This window comes from Corvus kubaryi, unplaced genomic scaffold, assembly GCF_017639235.1.
Source record: "Corvus kubaryi isolate FWS band 111438036 unplaced genomic scaffold, C.kubaryi_AGA036_p1.0 65048, whole genome shotgun sequence".
NCBI lineage: Eukaryota > Metazoa > Chordata > Aves > Passeriformes > Corvidae > Corvus > Corvus kubaryi.
In genome coordinates, this window is record NW_024581723.1 from 35631 (window position 1) to 54173 (window position 18543).

The 18543-nt window shown below is 44.4% G+C and overlaps 1 protein-coding gene across 2 annotated transcripts in view; it reads left to right on the forward strand.

Moving 5' to 3' along the window:
• The window catches only part of LOC121672925 (DNA repair protein RAD51 homolog 2-like), a 59398-nt gene that overhangs the window by 24948 nt on the left and 15907 nt on the right, over positions 1-18543 (forward strand). The window contains exons 1-3 of one of the 2 annotated variants that reach the window (XM_042045852.1): positions 15976-16143; positions 17054-17147; positions 17954-18067. In XM_042045852.1, coding sequence (XP_041901786.1) covers positions 17064-17147; positions 17954-18067 — 198 coding nt within the window. In that variant the 5' untranslated portion in view covers positions 15976-16143; positions 17054-17063. Of the gene's footprint in view, positions 1-15975; positions 16144-17053; positions 17148-17953; positions 18068-18543 lie in introns of those variants that run through there. The other variant, XM_042045851.1, reaches the window with a different exon arrangement.

The following is an 18543-nucleotide window of genomic DNA, read 5'->3' on the forward strand; positions in this document are numbered from 1 at the left end:
GTTTGCTCCATTAAGGGTTTGACCACTGGGTTTCCTGCTTTGTGAACAAGAGGAAATTTACAGAAGCAGGTGGTGCCCCCAGTATGTGCTCTGCTTTTGGCCCCTGGGCAGCTAGCACAGATGCCAAAGGAAAAGGTGCTGTTTTGACAGAAGTCCTAGGCAGGGGCTGGGCGTGCCCCGGTTAGTTTGTCCAAAGGCACCGCATCTTCAAACACAAAGTTGTGCTTTCCCACTGAAATCTTCACTACTGGTGGAAATGCAAATGTTTGCTTGCCCCAAAGTGTATGATTGCTTGAACTTACTCTGAACTCTAAGGAGCGTTTAAAATGTCCAGTCCTCTTTCTCTCCAGGTGATTCCCAGCTTACAACTTTGGAAAAATACGTCACCTTGGGATATGCAAGCTACTGCTCATTAAGCCAGCATAGGTACTAAAAGCCATGCAGCGCTGTGCTCCATCCTGCTGAGAAGCAGAATAGAAACACTTCAGAGTGTGCTGCCGTTTGGCTATACCACTTCAGGACCTGAATTAGTACAAATGCCTGCTCAGGAATGCATTTTGCCTTATAAAATGTACTCTTAATTCCATGCTTAAGAGGAAGAAAGACAGAGATCCAAATGAGCTTCATCACTGCTTCTGATCTTACTTGAGATCTTACTTGCTTAAAATTTCAGCTGCTTAATTGAGACCCTGAAGACCAAATGTGGAAGGTGACTTCTTAAGCTCTGGAGCTGGTCAGTAGCATCACACAACTGCACTCTGCATTGCACGGGCTGTGCTGTGCAGCTCCAGTGCACAGCCAGGATGGGCTTCCACCGTACAAGGACTGTGATGAGTAGAGGGGGTGATAAAAGCACTGCTGATCATGGTGGCAGAGTAAGGACTGGTCATGACATTCCCAAATCTTCAAGACCTAGACAGGTTGAAAGAAGCTCTTCATATTCTCTGTATCTGGCACTTCTCACAGGTCTAAAGCAAATTGGCAGTTTTTTTATTCTAAGAGATGCATATCATTTCCTTGACTCTTCACTCTGGAGTCTGGGCAGCTCACTCCTCCTATTCTAGGCACTGGATTTTCTGCTATGAATGGCCTTCATTAGTGTCTCAGAAAATAGCAGTTTTTAAATCGTAATCCCAAATGTTTGACGTCAGTTTGTATTTATGCTTTAGTCAATTTAGGAGCTAAAGACCCTTAAGTATCTGGTGATGCTGTTTGTTTATACTGTTGTTTGGCATGCTGTCCTGCTTTAATGCTATAATGCAGAAGAAAGAGAAGGAAATACAAGTAATTTGCTCCTTAATAAAAATACATAAACATGCATTTGAGACAACATTTATTAAATAGCTGAGATGTGCATATGCTTACAGATGTCTGGCCTTTCAAATATGGGACACTTTCTAGTGCAGAATTTGCTTTCCATCATAGTTAATCACCTTTGCAATGTTTCTATATTGCTATTTCAGTGTGGTTCTTTACGTAGTATTTTGGGAATGAGAATAACAGTATTTTCACTTATCACTGAAGGATTTTTTAAGTGCTTTTCACAAACTAATGAAATAATTCTTCCTTCTGAAGAATTACTGAAGTGGGTCAGAATTAACTCCAAATAGCACTTACCAGGAGCTAATGAAAATGTCCTGACAGTTCCCAAAAGGCCATTTCAGAAAGAGAAAAGGGAGTTTAACACTTCACCTCTTAACCAAGTTTCCGTATTTGTGGAGTGAGTTAATAACATTCCAACAAAGTTGGGAAACTGGGAAAGTGCTACCTGGTTTCCACCATATGAAGCTGTCCCAGAAATGGTTATGCATATCGTCACGTTGCTCTGTCTGCCCAGCACATGAAGGGACTGTCAGAGCCGATAGCCCAGTATCTTGTATAAAATAGGACTGATTCCCTCTGTCTGCTACATAATCCCATCTCCATCAGTAGAATACTTTTGGGTAAATATTGCTAGGGGCAACAAGCTATGTTAAAGGCTAAACTGAGGTGACCATCTGCTCTATCAGCTCGTGTTGCTGTTACTGCAGAGCTTATCTGTGATGCTGTTTCCGTTGTCAGACCACTCATCTGATACCACAGCTCTTCCTACTGCTCCTCTTTCTCCAGCAGCTCCTTTGGGGTATCCTGTCCTTTTCCATGCTTCCAAGCCCACTGCTGCAGTGACAAGTAACCAAGCCCCCCTACCCTAGTCTGAACCCCTCCTTTGACAATTGAACAAAAATGCTGTGTTAAATGATTGCTGATGAGTGTACCTTCCATTGAAGCCTACAACAGTTGCGGTTTTCAGTGCTTTGAAAAGCAGAGAACATTTTACACACTTGCCTTCAGGTAGAAGTATAGCAATAAGTATGCAATTACTGTTCAGTGCATTTGCTCTACCTTCCACATAACGGTGGAACACAATAGATTTTCAAGGCTAAATTCAGCAAAAAGCTTCTCTGGTCAATCTCTTTGAGTTTCAATGAATGTAGAATAGTACATAATTTCACCTCATCTTCCACATAAATGTGTATACACATAGTGAGTATGTTTAGATGCACAAACATAGCTGGTGGCATACATGCTGCATTGTAATTCCTACCAGCAGCCATCCCCTGTTTAGCTGCCCACTCACTGCCACTTTCTTGAGCAGATGAGATCCAGAGAATATCTAAAATAAAGTCCACATACATATGAGAAAGGTTAAGATCTAAGTTGAATGTTCTTGACCTTGCAAGCTGCATGTCTGTGTGCTTTGGTATGGCCTCAGTTAGATGTGTCAGGGTATTAAAGTCCCTAATTGTTAAGCAGTCAGCTCAGAGAAGGAAGCTAGGCCTAGGTTTTTCAAATATGTTTTACATATGGTGTTTAAATCAGATTAAGTCCAAGGCAAACATATCATACTATCCTGCTTCATCTTTAAAAAAAGGGGAGTTATCACTTGGGGGCATTCTGGTTCCTTTGATAGGGTTTGGCTTCCAGCCTGTATGCACTCTATTATTGCTAAGGAGAGCAGTGTGTACTCTGCTGAGTCAAACCCATCCCATCCACTCCTTTTCCTCAGCTAAGGCATCAACCAAAAGTACTCCCACCCAGGCTGTAATGTTGATCCTAGTTGTCCTGTTCTTCTGCTGCTCCATCTTTTGGCCACTGATCTGTCTGCTGTCTCCAATCTCAGTCACATTGCAAATTCTCCAGGCCAGGCCTCGTGTTTTTGTCATCACATTGATGTGAGCATGTCCCTAATTGGATCTGTAAGTGCTATGTTATTAGAGACAGTAAGCATTAAAAAAAGTTTCTTGAAATTTTCAAGGATAAGAGTAAACATCCCAGCTCTGTTCCACAAATAAAAGAGCTTGACCAAAACATCCAGGAGGTACCTCTGTTGACCCTTTCCATCCAGCCTTGTCTGCCACACAGGAAGGCAAATCCCTGATAATGATTTGAGCATGCCAGCAACACCAGAGTGGAGCATGGCTTGTGGCACACTAGGAGCCTCCTCTGTGTGACTCCTCTTCAGGTGACACACAGGTGTCCACCTTAGCCAGATGCTGGCATTCTCTAGCAAAACAGATTATTAATGTTACTGGATGGTGAACTGGCTCTTCAGCAGAGGCTGATTTCAGTTAGCATGGTAATGATAATGCTACTTTAGTAGATAAGTGTGATGACAACACACAGCTGTCCTTTGATCTCACAGTAAGGACAGCATGGCCCCCAGCAGTGTGCTTATACTGGGGCTTTGTGCTGCATGACTGCTGAAAGTAGCGCAAACATCTCCAAACAACAGCATAGGCTGCAGTTGTCCTGGCCACTGACCTCTGAGCATGCACCCAGCATGAAACTTGTGGTGTTACACCATCCCAGCAAGGCTACCTGTAACCTTATGGCTGCCAGCAAAGCCAGCAGTAAACCTGGCCTTGACTGCTGTCTTGTATGGTTCATTAAACCTTATTTCTCTGCTTTATCTTCCATTGCCCATCCTGTCCTTCCTCTCTGCCTCACTAGCTGCCTCCTGGCAAGGTTTTATTGCCCGTTAGGGCTTTAGTGTTCATCTCTATTTCCTGTTTTGGATCCGAGGACTTAATCCTTGCTACCTGACAATTTTTTCTTGGCTGGGGCTTCACAGCATTGTTACCTCCAGCTCTTTGTTGTCACCTCCTTATGGCCACTCTGTTGTCTCTCCTTCCTCAGGAATCCCTGTTCAGATCAGCTGTGTCCCCAGTCCCCAGCACCCCCACCCAGTTATGCAGCTTTTACTGCCATCTTCCCATGTTCCAGATCTCTGCCTCCCTCCTAGCTTGCCACCATCTCACTAGACCAGCATTTTTCTTGGCTCCTCTGGCATCTCTTCCTGAATGAGCTACCAACAACTTGAACCACCAGCAGCCAGGGTGGATTTCTGGTCCCCTTTTTCTTCTCATGTACCCCCCTTTTGTCCTTTCTCCCTGGAAGATAAATAATGGGAGATATTATCATAAAAAATGGGAAAGGCAGAGACATCTTTGACCTTGTCTTCTGCTCTTCCATATTTGCCTGGCCTTTATGTTTTACTACCTTGTCCCTGCCCCCTGAGGTCTCCCTCCTGGACTGGTGCTGGTGTTTCACATTACTCATCCTGTACCCAGCTGACCTGCTAGAACATACCCTTCTCCCCATGCCAGTCTGTCTCACTAGCCCTGCAAAACTCAGCAAATTAAATCATCTGCGTATCTATTTCACATATTTATGAGTGAGATACTAATCCCTGCATAGTGAAAGGGTCAGATGCACAAAAGGGGAAATGAGGACATCAGCATTAAAGGGAGAAGTGGGGGAGGGGAAGACTGAGACCGAGAACAAGGGCAGGGCAGACGTCAAGGAGATGAGTTTACAGTGTTGAAAAAAAATACAGAAAACTGAAATGAGCAGATCTGAGTATCATTGGCAAGCCACCTTGATTGTTCTTTCCTTGCTAGTTCTGCATTTAAAGCACTCTTTTCTGCTTCCTACACCTATGTATTCAGAGCAGAGACCAAGTCCTCAACTGGCTCAGAAAAATATATAAAGAAATTTAAAAAACAGGAGATGCCCCTTTTCTCTTGTGTCTTCTATGAAAAGAAATGTCTCTCCTTCCCTTTCACGCCCAGTGGGAACGCTGATCTGTCAGACTGATCTATTTGCCAAGGCTGTCCTCCCAGGCCTCCTTGCCAATTGTCACTGTGCAAGCAGGAAAACTCCTCCTGGCTTCCCCAGCACAGCTCATGTGCCGTGAGGTCCCGGTGGGCAAAGGATTTGCATGTGATGCCATGACCGCGACCTCGCGAAATGGCTCCGTTTCCCATCTGTTGTGTGCTGTTGCCTTCCAAGGACACAAAAGCATGTGAAATGTCTGTTGGATACAGATACCTCTCAGGCTGCAGCCACGATAAAACAACCCTCCTTAAAGCAATAGAGAGAGATTGGGTTTTTTATTGCCCTGTAAAGGATTCTGCAATGAGTGAGCTGGAGATTTGACAGTTGCATCCCAGTCATATTTTAACACAACACAGACAGCAGATGCTTCAAGAAGATTATATTTCTTCATGTGCATTGGGTCTCCAGGGAGATTACACATTCAGGGTCAAGGGCTTTAGAGGGCTGGCCCTACAGCCCTGCAGGAGGATTTTTCTGTTACCAGCAAAAAATATCTGTAAAGCACAGGGCATTCTGCCAAGCCCTCTATATGGAGTCAGCAGGAAATGCTGCTCCCAAGAGATTTTACCTACAGCTCTGTCAGGGATAGCTTTTATTATAACAATAGCATTGATCAAATATCCCCATTGCTGCATCACCTTGCAGCCCAAGTATTGGGGCTGAGCCTGAGCAGAGGAGCAGTGGTTACTCATTGAACTGTTAAAAGGCTATTTGTGTGTGGGAAAACTCTCTGCTTTTGTAAAGGCGGGCAGAAATGGGCACTTTGTCACTGTATGGTGTTTTTGAAATGCAGATATCTTGGCCAAGAAAATCATTAGCTGGTCAGCTCATAAGACCATGCAACGGAGACAATTATATGCAAAGATGCAATGAAAGCACTCTTGGGGTTCTCACTGTACACACTGACAAGACAGAGATGTTTTAATGAGGTTTTACAAAGAAGCTCCCTCCTCCTACTCTCAATCCTGCGTGATTGTTATCTTCTTTGTATATTGAAGGATTAAGACTGAGCAAGCCCTGCTGGAATAGGAATTGCCATGAGATTTAGCAATCCAAACCTTGACATCAGCCCCTCTAAAATCCAGTCCTGAACTATCTGTAAGTATCAGTACAACTCAAATGCAGATACAGGCACTCCAGGGTGCCAGCTCACAGCCAGAGTACTCAGTGGCCTCTGGGACCAGCCTAGCCCAGCACAGGCAGGTGGTACTCACCCAGGTTCTGGCAGGTGCTGAAACCAGACTATTGCAACAAGGAGTGCCTGTGCAGCCCAGTTGCTTGCAAGACAAAAGCATGCACCAGCACAGACATGGACCTTCCTACAACTGGTTCCTGAAAAGAAGGAGAAGGTAGTGGCCTTAGTCTGGAATAATTTGTTATTCTGTGTCTCATGCTTGCAGGCTCTCGCTCATAGCTTGCAGGCTCTGTGTAAAATGCTACTAAATCATAAAGGGAATGTTTTATGCTCACTGAATGGTGAAATCAGTAACACTGGATGAGAACCAAAGGGAACATGGACCTCACTTATTACTGCCTCAGACAAAGCTGCTTCAAATGTCCATGTTTTGGTAAGGAAAGAACACCAACCAAGGAAACCAGGATTTACCTCAAGTGCTGAAATCTGCACAAGAGAAGGAAGCTGGTTTTAACAAGTGCCCTCCAAAACCTGCAGAGCCATATGGGGTATCAGTGTGGCTTTGTAGTGCTGCTGGCTTAAAAACATGAACTACCCCACTATGTTCCCCCCACCCTCATGTACAGAGGTTAATGGTGTCAGAAATGGTAAATGTCAGGAAGTGTTCCCGAGGTGGAATGTAGATAATAAATTTCATTTTACTAAGTCATCAGTCGTCCCATCTGGTGTATAAGAAGGAGGTCTTGCTCTTCTTGGATTCCTTCAATATCCACACTTCCGTGGCTGAAGTGGTGTCAGATTTCCTTTTTTCTCCAGGTTTTGAACAGGCAGAAGGAGGAATGGAGGCACTCGTAAGCAGAGGAAGTTAGCAGCAGGGAGGAAAGACTCTGAGAATTCCTGTCCATACTGTAGTGGTTTGGCTCAAAATACTCATTACTGTTTATCTTCTGTGAGATAAGAATTACGAGAAATGCAAAGCAGGCACCAAACTTGAAAGAATATAAAGAAGTTTATTAACAGACCTAAAAGAGGGAAAAAAAAATTATACCACCTTCAGAACTCTCCTCCTTCCCCCACCTTCCTCCCTTCTCCCACTGACAATGTAAAAAGACAACCCTTGAGATGTTCAGTCTGTTTACCACTTCCACAATAACCTTGTTCAGTCCATTTAGAAAGAGAAGTCTCTTCTTGCTCGTGCTATGAAAACATTATCACAACGAGACAGCCGCCCACTTCCAAATATTGTTCAGTCCATTTAGGAAGAGGAGTCTCTCTGCCTGCATGTGAGTCCCTTCCCCCGACTTGCAGCTTTTCCCGCAACTGCTTTCGAGGGTCCACTCTTGAAGTTTTTTGGGGTACAATTTTAAGGTTGAACCGTTCAGAAACAAAAACAGAGGCCCTTCTCCTTCCCTGGGAGCAAAGGGTCTTCCTCATCTTCATCGTTAGGACTATCTCTGGGAGCATCTCTAGGGACTGAGGTTTTCTCCTTTCCCATTTGGAGCAGAAGTCCTCATCTGGTCCATCTCTAGGGACTGAGGTTTTCTCCTTTCCCGTTTGGAGCAAAAGTCCTCATCTGGTCCATCTCTCCCTGTCCAAACTTCTCATGAAATTACAGCTGCGTCAGCATCTGCCTATCTCAGTGCAGGTGCTTTTGCTCACGAGCTGAACACTCCACCCCCCATATCTTCATGAAATGACAACGGGATACTTTGATATTCACAGCAGAATTTCAGCTTTAAGCATCTCCTCTCTCTCTTCCCTCAGGTTTTCAGCTCTTCACAGCAATAAAAGGGTTAATCTCACCTCGGCCTTGCAGCTTTGCAGCTGGAATGTTGAATTTTCCTTATCGCAGTGGAGAGGGGGGAGAGCCGAGCCGCTCCGGCTGCCCACGGCAAGGCAGTGGGGGGGGTTCCACGGCTGGAACAGGTCCATGGCTTCAGGATGGCCGTGGCCCTCTGGCCCCCACACGGGGCCCGCAGCCACCTGTCCCAGCACCGGAAACGAGAGAGAGCTTGGGGGGGAGTTTGCCTATTCTTAAATGTGGATCACAGAGGTGATCACAACTTTAAGTGGCTTAAAGAATTGTCCATATTCAAACTGGCCAGCTGATAGGTTCTGTCAGGTCCCAGAGGAAACTGTAAGCACCCCTTAGCAAGGACATCCCTTCTGGGACTGTGCTTGCTAACCGATGACACATACCAACCTATTTTTTTTTCCATTTCATTTAAAATACATCGTTTTGATATTATGTGTTGATTTCAATTGTTGACAGATTGCATAAAGGATCCAGTGTGTTACTCTTGGCATTTTTGGCAGATAGGAAGGCAAGCTATCCAGTTAGGATCAGCAGCTAACCCAGAACAAAGCTTAATCTCCAGCCAAAAGCTTAATCCAACAGAAACCAAACATCTGCCCTTCTCGGGTATGCTGAGATGGAGACAGAAGCCTTGGCTTCTGGATGGCTCCAGAATTGTTCTTCATCTTCTGATTCTTCCCAGACAGCAATGCAGGGCATGGGCACTCGCTCTGTGGTTTAGGTAAAAGACTGTGGTGTAGGATGGCAGAATTACAGCTGTGAAACCTCAGAGTGAACCCTACATAGGTCTAGGACAATTAACAGTATCCCTCCCTTGCCCTGTAAAACATTCTGCTCTTTCTGGATTTTCTCTCCTAGTGTCTCTTTTCATACACAGCAGATTGAAACCATTATCCCTGGAATAAGAGGGTGAATGCTGCTTTTTTTTCAGTGTATCTCATTTCTGACCTCTGCTGCTTTTTACTATTCTAGTCCTGGTTTATAATAAGAAATTGAAAGCTCAAAGATTTTCTTCACATCTGACATTCATTCATCCTCCCAGCTTCTTTCTGTCCCTGTCAGATTAAAGGCAGAAAGAAAGAAACAATCAAAATTGTGTGTTTATGGTCTGTGTTTTTAATACCCAAACCCCTGCTTCTGTTCTTAGTCTGATTTACTGTAACTTGATTCACTTCACTGACCTTATTCTGAATCCTCACCAATGTAAGAAGAAAGTTGGGTGATATATTTAAATACTATATATTTTAAACATAACACTGAGAGTTAAGACAAACAAGTCATCTTGCTCATCTGTCCCTTCCCCAGCTGTGATGACTTGTCTATATTCCCAATCTTAACATTCAAGCCTAGATATTTGAAAAGTGACCATAGATTTAGAGTGACTCAAGTTTTATCAGTCTGGGACATCTCTCTCCTGATTCTCTTCAGATGGCTCCAGTAAGAAGTATGTCAGCTGTGCACCCCTGCGGATGAAAGTATTTCAAGCTGGAAGCCTTAAAATGAAGCCAGCTCAAATCAGAGGCTTTAAAAAATCATTTGGCCTTTGTATGTGACTTGGTGAGTCCCCACTGCGAGGTCAGGGAAGCACACAGCTCCCAGTGGAAGCTGAATGAGATCCAGTTGAATCAAACTTTTGGTACCATACGGCTGTTGAGTCACACAGCCCAGGATACACCTGTCCCTGCTGATGCCGTGACAGCACAGCTGATGAAAGTCATTGATGAATGCAGGATGTCTCTATCTTCTGTCAGCTCAGTGGCACCTTTCCTTATGGTGCACTTTATTTTGCAAGGCTGAGAGTGTTCTCATTTAATTCCCTTTCCCTCTTTGCTGTGAAAACTGAGGTCTGGGAAAATATTCCTTCAGTTACTGAACTGGATTGGACTCTGATGCTTCATGCAGATTTACAAGCCTATATCCTAAAGACCACTGAAACAAAAGTTCAGTTATTAGACAATTAATAGGACCCCAGCTCAGCAAAACAGCTAATCATGCATTCAGCTTCTTGCTGTACAAATGTCCTATTTTACTTCAATTGAGTATAGGCCTAATTTGCTGCATAGTTAATTTAATGCAATTTGCTGTAATGATTTATTTAAAAAATAGCTGTGGCTCTGTAAAATCAATTTGTCATGGGTAGTCAATATAGGGTGAGGATAATGTGATCATAGCTATAGATCATGCCCAAACACTGAGTGACAAACATGCTTGCCTGGATAGTCTCTATAGTAATTGAGTTGCTCATCCCAGTAAAATGGATAAGAAGTACCATGCTTCAAGGTAAAAAAATAGTCACCACAGAATTAACCTGAGCTCTTCTTTCCTCTGTGGTTAAATCTTCTATAATTATCCACTAAGAGATCTCTTCCATCTGTTCTCCAACACTGCTAAGACACAGGACACTGGGCCTCTGTTTTGATCTTGTTTGAGACTGCTGAGTTCCTTGTAGGTGTGTGTGAGCATGAGTAATATCCAATTGCAGGGCATGAAGATGTCTCATTCTTTCACAGGCAAGCAGAAAACTATAAAGCACAACTACTGTGGCAGTGGAGACATTCTTCTGCTTTCTCTGCCCAGGTTTGGTGGAGTGTTCTGTCTTCCAGGCCACTCGGCCACCTTTGGAAACCCTTCAGCAACATCTTCTAGGAGAATGGTGACGATGTCTGGAGTAGTTTCCTTTGTAGTTCCAGCCATAGGGATCTCATTCATTGCTTTAAAAATAAGTAGAATGAAATGCATGCAACAGCCAAAGGCCCCAGACCAAACGATTAAAGGAATGAAATGTTCCAGGCTTTGTTTGCTTTCTGGTGTGTGTGTTGTTTGAAATAAGAGCTACTGGGCTGAGATCAGCTGCAGGATTATCAGAGCAATCAATCTGTATCATCACAAAGTGAAGACTCTTTTCTCCCATTTCTGGCAACTGCACAGGGATGAGTGTCTGAGATCTACTCTTCTCTGCTGGTGTTGTCTGAGCAAAAAAGCTCATCTCTCAGTCAAGTCCACTGGTTCCTGTTGTCTCTTTTCTCCACTGAAGAATTCTACAGATGGAGCGAGGGCTGTAGCTGAAAGCAACAGACGTTTTACCCTAATTGCTAAAACCAGGCACCATCAGTGCTAATTTCATGGTGTCTGAGTGTGATGACAAGGGATACACAGTGCACTTTCACTACTGGTCACTGTGAGGTACTTGGATTTTTCTAGTCTAATTGCAGCTTCTCAATAGAGGCTGGATGCTGTGAAAGCCCACTCCCGTGATATTTGTCACTTCTTTGTCTATCTCAGCATCTCAGGGAAAGCTGGAGGAAATTCTGTGTTGAGAGTGGCAAGGTCTGGTGATTGCAGACTGCTACTGGGACAACCACAGCAACTTCAGTAAACAGAAGGTCAAGACAAGGCAGTAAAAAAGTGGATCTGGTAAGCCACAGGTTAAAGGCAGGAGCATGTCAGGTTTGTTTTATGTGAGGTAAATGTGGTTTAGCATGTACAGGTAAAGATATGTTCTGGTAACAACAACTTCACAAAGACTTATGCTGCTGCTATATCAGTTCATGCCCTTCTCATCTACCAGAAACTTAACAGGGAAATATAAAAAGTCCAAAGACTTGAATGAATCCTCCTGTCCCTTTAACCAGAAAAAGCTAAATGAAGTAGGAAGCTGATCTTGGAGGGTAATCTTCTTAGATGAGTACAGGCTAAAAGTGGAATAATCCCCGAAGTCTCTCAATTTGTTTGTTGTAGTTTGGGTAGAAAGCAAACGCAGATGAGTTTTTCAAAGCTGTAACGTGCAGGTGGGGCTGTCCTTCTGCCTGCAATAGCAGTGAGTGTGGCTAGTCTGCTTTTTTGTGAAAAGGGTAGGAGGTACAGACACTCCCTTTCAAAAAACTCTATATTGCTGCTGAATATTTCTGAAATAGTTTTGGGGGTTATGGATAATTCTGGGTTCATAGCAGCATGTATGAAGAGGCAGAAAACAGAGAAATGCCTTCTGTCTTCCTGAGGAAAAAAAAAGTCTTTTTCCTGGGTGTAAAGGTGTGTGGTCAGACAGGTCTTCACTAACACCTGAGGAGGATTCATTAAAATTGGGTTTAATCCTTCCTGAGCAGGAGGAAAAAGGTTAATTGCCTGGGGAGAAGCATTTATCCGGTCCACAGACGATTCAGAGGACTGGGGGGTGGGGGGAAGAATAAGTCAAAATGAAAAGATGGGTTACTGTTTCACAGGTCTGTTGTTCTTGATTTGTTTATTATAGTTGATGGCAACAGTGCTGAGCAGCTTCTAGAAACAACAGAAAGGTGGTCTCCTTTCCCCCCACCCCATCCCTGAAGCAGATGCATCTGGCAAAATCTCGAGTTGAAGTAGCTTTGCTAAAGCTGTGCTGGTATGGACGGCATGGAAAATAAAGTGTTTTTAACCAGGGTGCAGGCCTCCTTGTGAGATCTTTTGAATTTCTTTTTTTGAGATGGGGAAACCTCAAAGGATTGGAAGTAAATCTCCAGTTCCTCTGGGGAGATAGACACAGACAGAATACTTTATTGGAGGGTCCTTTGTGTACTGTTATTGAGTAACCTCTTGGGACCTTAATCCCAGGAAAGCATGGGCTGTTCTATAACTGTTTTCCAGTCTCCAGAGCTCATGGGTAATTTCTTTCTATTAAAGAATGTGGTAGGCATCAAGCAGATAACCCCAAGGAATAAGAATATATTAGGCTAATTAGACACTAGTCAGCAAGCATAAGGTGGAGAATTGCTTTGAATATCTGGATTACCCTTGTGAGTCAGAATTGTTGCTGTATTCTCCTGGAGTAGGCGCTTTTGGGGAAATATTTTCACAGGAGTAGGGGAACACTGCTAATTTTAAGGCAAGAATTGATAGTTGGAAAATAGTAATAAACCTGAGGATTGTAGTCAGTATCAGTGAGCTGATGCTGTGTTGGTAATTACGTGAATCATCTGAAATGTTCCAGAATGCAAACTATTATCTGAAAATGCTCACAAAAGGCTGTCTTGGCTTTGAGGAAGAAACTTTTCTGTGGAATCTGTTCCAGAAAGGAAACATTTTACCATTATCTTTTAAATTCTAGGGACCTGCAGAATTATTAACTACTGAGTATTTATTTGGGTAAGAAATGATAAGTATTTCATCATGTGTCCTTAAAATTAGACTCTATCCCTTTCTGCTTGCCCCTGAGCAAGCTAATCACCATTCCCCTTTTTATTTTAATGGGTGTGCTTGATGTTAGATCCTTTTGATTCTATGAGACCTCATTTGTTGTTGCTGTTATACTTCTGCCTTTCTGTGACTCTTCCTCCAGTGTTGCCAGTTTAAATGACCTTCTTATGTTAATGTGGTGGAACTCAGTTCTTCTAAAGTAATCATCTCTTAGCTTTATTAATCCTTTCTTGTTATAAGTTCCAGAAGGAGCAAAAGGCTTAGCCTAGCACAGTTCTCTGCTGTATCATGCCTGACACATGAGTCTATTGGACCGGCACCCCTTACTCTCTTTGCAGACTAAATAGGTAAAACCAAAGCCAAGATGGAAAACAGATACCCTGTTGTGGAGGGGCTTGACCTAGGTCACAGAGCAGAGCTGTTTGCAGAGTGCCCTGATTCCCCAGCGACTACTGTCCTAGTCAAACATATGGAAGCTGTGGTGCTGCCTGCTGTGTTGCTGCTTGAGAATGTTGGCAGTGACTAAGCATATGTGAACACAGCTCTGGTTATCCTCTGAATGTTCTCTCTCTCAAGTTACACAGAGAAGATGATGTACAATTATTTGGCAGTAGGTTTAAAGGTGTATCTGCATATCTGAGAAGCAGACTGTGGAACAGTCACGACACCTCTGAGAAATGATGTTCAAAGAACTTGCAGGACAGGCACCTGGCTGTATTGATTTCGCTCACAAATTTTCTAAACTGCTTGGCTGGTAAGATTTTCTTCCCTTGCTCAACATCCCAAAACAGTTCTCTGGTTTAATACAGGTATTTTGTTTATGTAGAAAGTGGAAAGGAAGCCTGTTGGCCTGGAGGTGAAGGGAAAGCCCTGATGCATTTGTGGGAGGAAAGAAAAGTCATCAAGGCAATGCTCCCTTTTACTCTGGTGGGAAGGTAGGGCTTCTGCTGCCCCTGTACTGGGGAGGAAATAGTAGTTCATAACAAGTTATACTATGGTCATGTCCCTTTTTACACTGAAACTAAACTGCAGCAACAGACATCTTTTCCCTTTTCTTACACAGCTTTTCCCAGTTGTGACTCATATTTTTCAAATCAACTTTTAAAGGCCAACTACACTAGGAGGAGCTCTTCCTCCATGCCATCTCTCCCTGTTCGGCTACCTTTTCACTACAGCTCTGAGTTGCTTTTGTATGGGCTGCTTTCTCCCTGGCCAGCTTCTTAAATCCTCTGACTTCTTTGAGCATGTAAGTTCCCTTCAGGGTATGACAGAAACACTAATTCCCTCACTCTTTTTGAAACTACGGTTGTTGGGCATTTCATGATAGCTTCGTGCTGCTTCTGCTGTTCACTCATTTGGAAGAGTGGCTGAAGTGTTCTGTAGTTTGCAGCTTCACTGTGGCATTTGCTTTTCAGAATAGACAAAAGCCCAGACATGAAGTTCCCAATGTGCAGTTTTTCAGTTAGGTGTCCAAGGTAATTTGGCTCATTTTTTCTTCAGTTGGGTTATTTTTCAGTACTGTAAAGATTATGCAGATAACTTGTACACAGTATTAAGTTCAATACTTTCTACTATAACTTAGAGTGAGTTGGAAAACTCACCCCCTAGACATTCATGTCAGTCATGTTTGATGACTGCTTCTCCCTGTTACATTCAGAAATTCCCTGTATCAGGAATAGTGTGGCCAGCAGGACTAGGGAAATTATTCTTCCTCTGCATTTGGCACTGGTGAGACCACATCTCGAGTACTGGGTCCAGTTCTGAACCCCTGAGTTCAGGAAGTACATTAAGGTGCTGGAGCATGTCCAGAGAAGGGCAACAGAGGTGGTAAAGGGTCTTTAGTTCAATGAGGAGCAGCTGAGGGAGCGGGGGTTGTTTAGCCTGGAGAAAAGGAGGGTCAGGGCCTTATCATTCTCCACAACTACCTGAAAAGAGACTGTAGCCAGGTGGGGTGTGGCCTCCTCTCCCAGGTAACCAACAGGACAAGAGGACATAGACTTAAACTGCACCAGGGGAGGTTTAGGTTGGCTGTTAGGAGGGATTTCTTCACAGAAAGAGAGAGTGGGCATTGGAATGAGCTGCCCAGGGAGGTGGTGGCGGCATCACTGTCCCTGCACTTGTTTAAGGAAAGACTAGATGTAGCACTTAGTGCCAGGGTGTGACAAGGTGGTGTTCGGTTATAGGTTGGACTTGATGACCCCAGAGCTATTTTCCAACCTAGTTGATTCCGTGATTCACATGATGGGGCATTTCTCTCACAGCTGGCAGCAGACCAGGTGTCTGTGAGCCCTAAAGATGAAGGCAAGCACATAATTCCAATATTCTTTACTAACAACTGACCGCGTGTATGGCACTCTCCATGCTAGGGACTTTCGGGTTTTGTAGATGCTTTTGTGCAGAGGACGGAAAGAATTTCTACACTACAGCACAAGAACCCCGTGCAAGGCTCCACCTCCTCGGAGGCGCTCACGTTCACGGGCGAAAGGAACACTGAACACCCCACTGGGCCCTCAGTCTCGGCAAAAGAGATCAGTCTCCTGACTGAGCGAGTGCAGGCGGACACTACCCGGAGCAACGCCGCCGCCATACCAGGCGCGCCCGCTCTCGGGAACTACCGCTCCCGGCATGCCGCGCGCACCGCCGCTGTCAGCGCTGCACGATGATTGGCGGCAGCACAGCCAATCGCGAGCGCAGGCCTTGCCCGGGGGCCCCGCCCCGCCGCGCCCACCGCGGGGAACCTTTGAAAAGTTTTCGGCTGCGCGGGGTCGGTCCCGCGGCGGGGCTGGTCCGGCACGGCCTGGCTGGGGCTGGCCGGAGACCCGCGGGGCCGGGGCTGGTTTGCCGCGGGAGACCCCCGAGGCGTGGGGTGAGGCTGGTTTGCGGCGGGAGCGGGTTTTCTGGTTCCCGCGGTTTTCGCTGCCGGGGCGAGAGGGGGCCGGGCTGCGTCTCCGGCTGCAGGCGCATCCCTGTGACCCGGCCTGGTGCGGCGGAGGGAGCTTGAAACTTTGGGGTCTCTTCCTGTTTAAGGAGAATTTTGTAGAGTGGGCAATAAAGTTTCCATCTTGTGAAGATGTGAAGGCCTGTGCATCTGCAAAGTTGTAGCAATTGTGTTATGGCAATTTTTTTTTTTTTTGTTTGCAATATTTGCACTTGCTACATTATAAAAACCTTTGTTTTGCCTACATGTCCGTATGAATTAATGCTAGGAATGTTGCCTAAATAGTATGTGTGAAACAGCGACATGGTCAAGCGTATGTGTGTGTGCGCTTTCGGTTGTACTGGGCTGGACAGCATCCCGTGGCGTTGTGTTCAGTAGAACTCAGTGTCAGTGGGTCACCAAAACTGAGTGTTGTATTCTAGCAGTGTATGTTCTAGGGCTGAATGCTCACTGTGATTGCTCTACAGTTCATGTTCAGGCATCCAAAGATAATTTTTTTCTTGCCAGTGCAGTGTAGCTTGAGTTCTTGTTCAGCTCATGACTGTGTAATTTCCAGCTCTCTTATGTCCCTGAAACATCTGTCCTATAGACATTGCTGACATTTCCGTTCTTACTGGTATGTTCGCATACATGGTCAAATATGAGGAGATGTAATTTAACGAAACTGCATTCAGACTGGTAACGTAATTTAATGTGACACAGGCTTACATGGGAAATCTATATCACATTACATTATGTGTATGTGCACACCTCCCTGTTCTTTAGCAAGGAGTTAGTGGAATCGTCCACACAGTCGTATTCAAATCCTCTTTCAAAGATTTTTTTGTTTGCCCTGTAGATTGGGAAGCATGGCTGCTAAGAAACTAAGAAGAGCACAGTTGTCTCAGGAGATGTGTGAAAGGCTGAGTCGCTATCAGATCACTACCTGTCAGGTGAAAGGGTTATTTTTTTTGTGGGGGGTGGGTTTTTTGTGGTTTGATTTGGTTTGGTGGTTTTGGTGTGGCTTTCTTTTTTTTTTTTTTTTTTTTTTTTTTTGGTTTTGTTTTTGTGTTTTTTTTATGGATGTCAAATTCAATTTTTGGTAGTTTAATTAAACAGGGAGCTTTACTTTCTATAAAGTAGAGGGGGCATTTCAGACTCTATCTGGCCTGCTGCCTTGTAAAAATAGAGCTTCAAAATGATAGATGCCTAACTAAAACATTTAAACTTTTATGTACTTGCTGTCCGTGTGGAGGTAGGGAAGTTGCAGAAGCAGCTCTGCAGAGAAGGACCTGGGGGTGCAGGTGGACAACAAACTGTCCATGAGCCAGCAGTGTCCTTGTGGCCAAGAAGGGCAATGGGATCCTGAGCTGCATTAGGAAGGGCATTGCCAGGAGGTTGAGGGAGGTGATCCTGTCCTTCTACTCAGCCCTGGTGAGGCCTGACCTGGAGTGCTGTGTCCAGTTCTGGGCTTATCAGTACAAGAGAGACAGGGAGATCCTGGAGCAGGTTGAGTGGAGGGCTATGAAGATGAAGAGGGGACTGGAACATCTCTCTTACAAGGAAGGGCTGAGGGAGCTGGGTCTGTTCAGCCTGGAGAAGAGATGACTGAGAGGGGACGTCATCAATGGCTATGAGTATCTGAAGGGAGCGTTGGTAAATCTGTGGAATATGTACTAGTTTTGTACAGATTGCATCAGTTTAGTCCCCAGCCTGGATTTGTAGGTTGAGCTCTCTGAACTGCTCTATAATCTTTCAGGACTTCTTATGTCTTTCCCTCTTGGAGCTAATGAAAGTGACGGGACAGAGCTTCTATGAGGTGCAGAAGCTTCTTTGTAAGGTCAGCCGAGCTTGTGCTCCCAAAATGCAGACAGTAAGTATGCTTGTGTTGATACTGTTTTGATACAATATCTGGGAAAAAGCTGAACATTGTTGCTCATCTTTTTAGCTGGGAGGCTTGTGGTGTCTCAGTTTTATTGCGCAAGAACATAAAGTTTTTATTTCTAAATGTAGGTCTCTGATGTACTTTAGGTTGATGCAGTTACATTTATTAGGTATTATAGCCCCATGAGATTGTTCAGGCTTGCAGCATCGGTTCCAAGTGCAGTAGGGAAATAAGTCATACTCTCTGGCAATCTAGCATGTAAAATTGCTTCTAGTTTGGCTCCTGCAACTAAAAAAATAAAAATTTTGTTTAGTCCAAGAAAATAATAAGAATTCTGGTATAAATTTGGTTTAGGTATAGAAGTGGTGCCAAGAAGTGAAGTGATCCTGAAAATAATTTCTTGAGGACTTTTTCCACCCGTGTAAATGAGCTGTAGTGTAGCCTTAGGCTACAGTAGCCTAACT